Source organism: Penaeus vannamei, chromosome 19 (assembly GCF_042767895.1).
Source record: "Penaeus vannamei isolate JL-2024 chromosome 19, ASM4276789v1, whole genome shotgun sequence".
NCBI classification, from domain to species: Eukaryota; Metazoa; Arthropoda; class Malacostraca; order Decapoda; family Penaeidae; genus Penaeus; species Penaeus vannamei.
In genome coordinates this window covers 5,083,477-5,088,476 of record NC_091567.1, presented here as the reverse complement: position 1 = coordinate 5,088,476, position 5,000 = coordinate 5,083,477, and the positions used below count along the sequence as shown (strand labels likewise).

Sequence of the window (5,000 nt, the reverse complement as noted above, 5' to 3'; positions counted from 1 at the left end):
TATTAATTTAAATGAATTCATGATAGAGGTAATAATGTTTATGATGATAATAGTAATCTCAGTAATGACAATAATAATGCAAAGATAATGATAAGAATATGAATAATAGATTAAATGATGATGATAGATTATGAAATGAATTATTATTATGATGAATGAAAATATAACAATCATGATGAGAAATAATGACGAAGATAAAGAGAATACTGCTTTTGATAATGATAATTTAGCAACTAATAATACCATTCATAATTCCAGGACTGGCAACCCCCTTCGAACCCTACCCATTTTTTTCTTTGTTTTTTTTTTTCTTTTTTTTTTTTTTTGTTTTCTCTCTTTTTCTATTTCTTTCTTTTCTTTCATCCCGATCTCGGATTATTTTTTTTTTATGACAGTTTTTTTCACCCTTTTTCCCTTTTTTTTTTACTCCAATCCTTTTTCTTTTCTCGTCCCTTCACATTTTTTCTTTTTGTTTTTCTTTTTTTCTTTTCATTTTTCTTTCACCCTTCCCCTTCACCCCCCTTCTACCGTCACACCTCCCCCTCATACCCACACCATCTACCCCATACCCCATACACTCCTCCCCCCACATACCCCTCCCCTTCCCCCTTCCCCTTATCCCCACACCCTTCCCCCTTCAACACTCTCTTCCCTCCTCCCTTCCCCCTTACCCTTTTCCCTACCCCCTCTTCCCTTCCCCTTCCCCCCTACCCTACTCCTTCCCCCTACCCCCTTCCCCACCCCTATCCCTTTCCCTCTATCCCTCCCCCTATTCCCTAACCCCTCTTCCCCACCCCTCCCCCCTTCCCTACCTCTTCCCCCTCCCCTCCCCTACCCCCTTCCCCTTTTTCCTACCCCCTCTTCCCTTTCCCCCACCCCCTACCCCCCTTCCCCCTACCCCCTCCTCCCTTCCCCCTTCCCCCTATGCTACACCCTACCCCACCCATACCCCCTCATCCTTTCCCCCTACCTCCTTTACCACCCCTACCCCCTTCCCCCTCCCCCCTTCCCCACCCCTCCCCCCTTCCCAACCCCTCCCCCTACTCCCCCTTCCCTACTCCCCCTTACCCCCAAACCCTTACCCCCCTCCCCATGCCCATACCCCCTCCTCCCTTCACCCCCACACACCCCCTTCCCACCCCTACCCACACACCCCCACCCCTACCCTTTCCCCCCTCCACACCCACCTGCCCAGCGATGGAGCAGAAGTGGGAGAGGGTGAGAAGAACCAGGTCGAGGATGCTGAGGTTCCCGAGCGCCGGTTCGCACAGCCTGACGGCGCGGACGAAGGAGGCGACGGACCAGGCCAGCGTCAGGAGGGAGGCTGTCACCGAGGTCATCTGCCATATGACTGCGGGGGGAGAGGAGGAGGAGGAGGATTTGAGGCGTTTGTTTGTGCGTTAGTTTGTTTGTTTGGAGGAGTTTGTGATTGTCGGGAGATGAGGAGGAGGATTTGAGGAGTTTGTGCGTTTGTTTTCTTTGTTTGGTTTGTTTGGGTGTGTTTGTGATGGCTGTTTGGGAGATGAGGATAATAGGGTTGTTTGTGGGTTTGTTTGTTTGTTTGGAAGAGTTTGTGATTGTCGGGAGATGAGGAGGATTGGGTTGTTTGTGCGTTTGCTTTGTTTATTTAGGATGGCTGTTTGGGAGGTGTGAGTGATTAGGCTGTTTGTGCGTTTGTTTTGTTTGTTTGGGTGTGTTTGAGGTGACTGTTCGGGAGATGAGGATAATAGGGTTGTTTGTGCGTTTGCTTTGTTTATTTAGGATGGCTGTTTGGGAGGCGTGAGTGATTAGGCTGTTTGTGTGTTTGTTTTGTTTGTTTGGGTGTGTTTGAGTTGACTGTTCGGGAGATGAGGATAACAGGGTTGTTTGTGCGTTTGTTTGTTTGGAGGAGTTTGTGATTGTCGGGAGGCGAGGAGGAGGATTTGAGGAGTTTGTGCGTTTGTTTGTTTTAATTTGTTTGCTTGGGTGTGTTTGTGATGGCTGTTCGGGAGATGAGGGTGATTGGGTTGTTTGTGTGTTTGTTTTGTCTTGTTTTGTTTGCTTGGGATGGCTGCTCGGGAGATGAGGGTGATTGGGTTGTTTGTGCGTTTGTTTGCTTGTTTGGAAGAATTTGTGATTGTCGGGAGGTGAGAGATTGATTTTTTTACTTGTTTGTTTTGTGTGTTTGGGGTGATTGTTCTTAGATGTGGAGGATTTAGTCGTTTGTTTGTTTGTTTGTTTGGGTGTGTTTGTGATGATTGTCGGGAGATGTGGATGCTTGAGTTGTTTGTGTGTTGGTATGTCTGAGTATTTTTTGTGTGTTTGTTTGTCTGTGTGGGTGTTTTTTGTGTTTGTTCGTCTGGGCGTTTCGTGTTTGCATGTTTGGGTGTTTCTGTAAATGTGTTTGTTTATTTGTTTATATAATTGTTTTTGTAAACGTAAACGTATTTGCTTGTGTCTTTGTAAGTGTTTGTTTGTTTATTTGTCTTGGATTATTTTGTTTTTGAACATTATATGATATTACATAACTTACATCTAGATTAGAGAGATTATGATAGAAATTCGACATAGCTGAACTACATCTAATTCTACACACTAATTAAACTACAGCTGATCTAACTATACTCTATTGAACTACAACTAAATAACTTTGCTGTATTGGACTCTAGCTGTAGTTCAGATGTTCCAGACACCCTGTTATATATACAGCGTCGATATAATGATATAGACATGAGAACTTCTAATATATATCCATTTTAATAGTTTAAGAATTTAATCTAATTTAATTTAATAATTTTTGTATTGCCAGTATTCATGAATTATATGAATCAAAAGTCAAATGAATCAATTATATTAATACACACAAAGTAGGAATAGCTCAAAATTACTTCCTGAATCTCTTCTATAATAACTATAAATAACTTACTTGAAAAAAGGTTTTCCCATTCAACCCTCCCCTCTCCTTTCTCCTCCCTTCTCTCTCGCTTCACTTACCCTTCGCTTCCCCTCCTCTTCCCCCTTCGTTCTCGTACTTTTCTTCTCTTCCCCTTTCTTCTCTCCTCCTTCTTTATGCCTTTTTCTCCTTTCTGTTTTTTTTCTGCCCCTTGCTCTCTCCTCATCTGTTCTCTCTCTCTCTTTTTCTCTCTGTCTCCTCTCTCTCTCTTTTTCTCTCTCTATCTCCTCTCCCTTTCTCTTTCTCTCTCTTTCTCTCTCTCTCTCTCTCCTCTCTCTCTCTCTCTCTCTCTCTCTCTCTCTCTCTCTCTCTCTCTCTCTCTCTCTCTCAGGTAGAACAACAGATGCTTTTACAGACACACCCTCTCATACCCATGTAAAATGTATATATGCGCAGTCATATACATACATACATATATACATATATCCCCCTCTCTCTCTCTCTCTCTCTCTCTCTCTCTCTCTCTCTCTCTCTCTCTCTCTCTCTCTCTCTCTCTCTCTCTCTCTCTCTCTCTCTCTCTCTCTCTCTCCCTCCCTCCCTCCTCTCTCTCTCTCTCTCTCTCTCTCTCTCTCTCTCTCTCTCTCTCTCTCTCGCTCTCTCTGCTACTCATCACCTCTTCCCTCCCTCTATTCCACGCTTTCTATTCCTTTTCTACTCCTCCTCTCTTTCCCCCACTCTCCTTTCTTCTCCCTTCCTCTCCCTCCTTCCCATTCCCTCTCCCTCCCTTATCCCCTTTTTCTCCCCATCCCCCATTCCCTCTTTCAGTCCTTCTCCTTCTACCTCTCTTATCCCTCTCTTCCTCTCCTACTTTCTTGTTTTTCCCTTCTCCCTTTCCCTCATTCTCCCCCTAATCTTGTCTCTTCTCCTTTTATCCTTTCTACTTCTCCCTTCTTTCCCTCCTATCTCTTTCCATTTTTCCTTCATTCATCTCTCTCCTTTCCTTCTCATCCTCCCCTCATCCTTCGTTCATGCCTCTCCCCTCTTCCACCACTCCCCATCCTACACCCCTCATTCAGTCTCCTCCCCTACTCCCCCTATTCCCTCTCCTTTGCTCTCCTTCTAACTCACTCTTTTCCCTCTCTCTTCCTATCCTTTCATCTGCCTCCTTTTTCTTTCCCTTCCTCTCCCTCCACCTTTCTCATTTCCCTCTCCCTTCACTCTCCCTCCACCGCCCTCCTTTCCCTCTCCCTTCACTCTCCCTTACCCCTTCCTTTCCCTCCCCCTCCTATCCCTCTCCCTCCACCTTTCTTCTTTCTCTCTCCCTTCCTTTCCTTTTACCCTCATTTCCCCCTCCCTCCCCCTCCCTCTCCCTTTCCTTCCACCTCCCTCCCTCCCCTCTCCCTCTCCCTCTCCCACCCCCTTCTCCACCCCCCTCAAACTCACTCGTCTGGCTAAGATGGCCGTGCAGCGCCTGTTCGGGGAGGGTCCTCGTCATGATAAACAGATGGAGGATGAGGAGAGGCGCGTCCTGCAGGAGGGACAGGAGGAGGTCGACGTTGGCCGCGTCCCTCTCGGCGTGGATCCAGAGTGCCACGTAGCCGCCCTTGGAACACGCTCCGCCGGTGCGTCGGGAGCAGGCTGTGGGGAGGGAGAGGGAAGGAGGGAGAGGGAGGGATGGAAGGGGGGAGAGGGTGGGAGGGTAGGTGGGAGGGGAGGGTGGGTGGGAGGGAAGGAGAAAAAGGGTGGGTGAGAAGGAAGGGGGACAGGAGGGGAAGTGGGGAGAGGGAGGGTGGGAAGGAAAGGGGGAGAGGGTGGATGGGAAGGAAGGGGGGGAGGGAGGGGGGATGGAAGGGGAGAGGGTGGGTGGGGAGGGAGGGCAGGAAGAGGGGAGGGTAGGAGGGGAGGGGGAGAGGGAGGGTGGGAGGGGAGGAGGGTGGGTGGGAGGAGAGGCAGGGAGAGGGAGGGTGGAAAGGATGGGAGGAGAGGGTGAGGAAGGAAGGGTGGGAGGGAGGGAAGGGGGAAAGGGAGGGGAGAGGGTGGTGGGAAGGAAGGGGGAAAGAGGACGGGTGGGAGGGAAGGGGGAGAGGGAGGGTGGGAGGGAAGGGCAGGAAGAGGGAGGGTAGGAGGG

General features: G+C 48.3%; 1 protein-coding gene across 1 annotated transcript in view; it reads right to left on the bottom strand.

The window, feature by feature from the left end:
* The window catches only part of LOC113811691 (uncharacterized), an 89,510-nt gene that overhangs the window by 4,444 nt on the left and 80,066 nt on the right, over nucleotides 1-5,000 (bottom strand). Inside the window, exons 6-7 of the mRNA XM_070133808.1 lie at nucleotides 4,316-4,510; nucleotides 1,188-1,351 (exon numbers count right to left, since the gene is read on the bottom strand). Coding sequence (XP_069989909.1) covers nucleotides 1,188-1,351; nucleotides 4,316-4,510 — 359 coding nt within the window. The remainder of the gene's footprint in view (nucleotides 1-1,187; nucleotides 1,352-4,315; nucleotides 4,511-5,000) is intronic.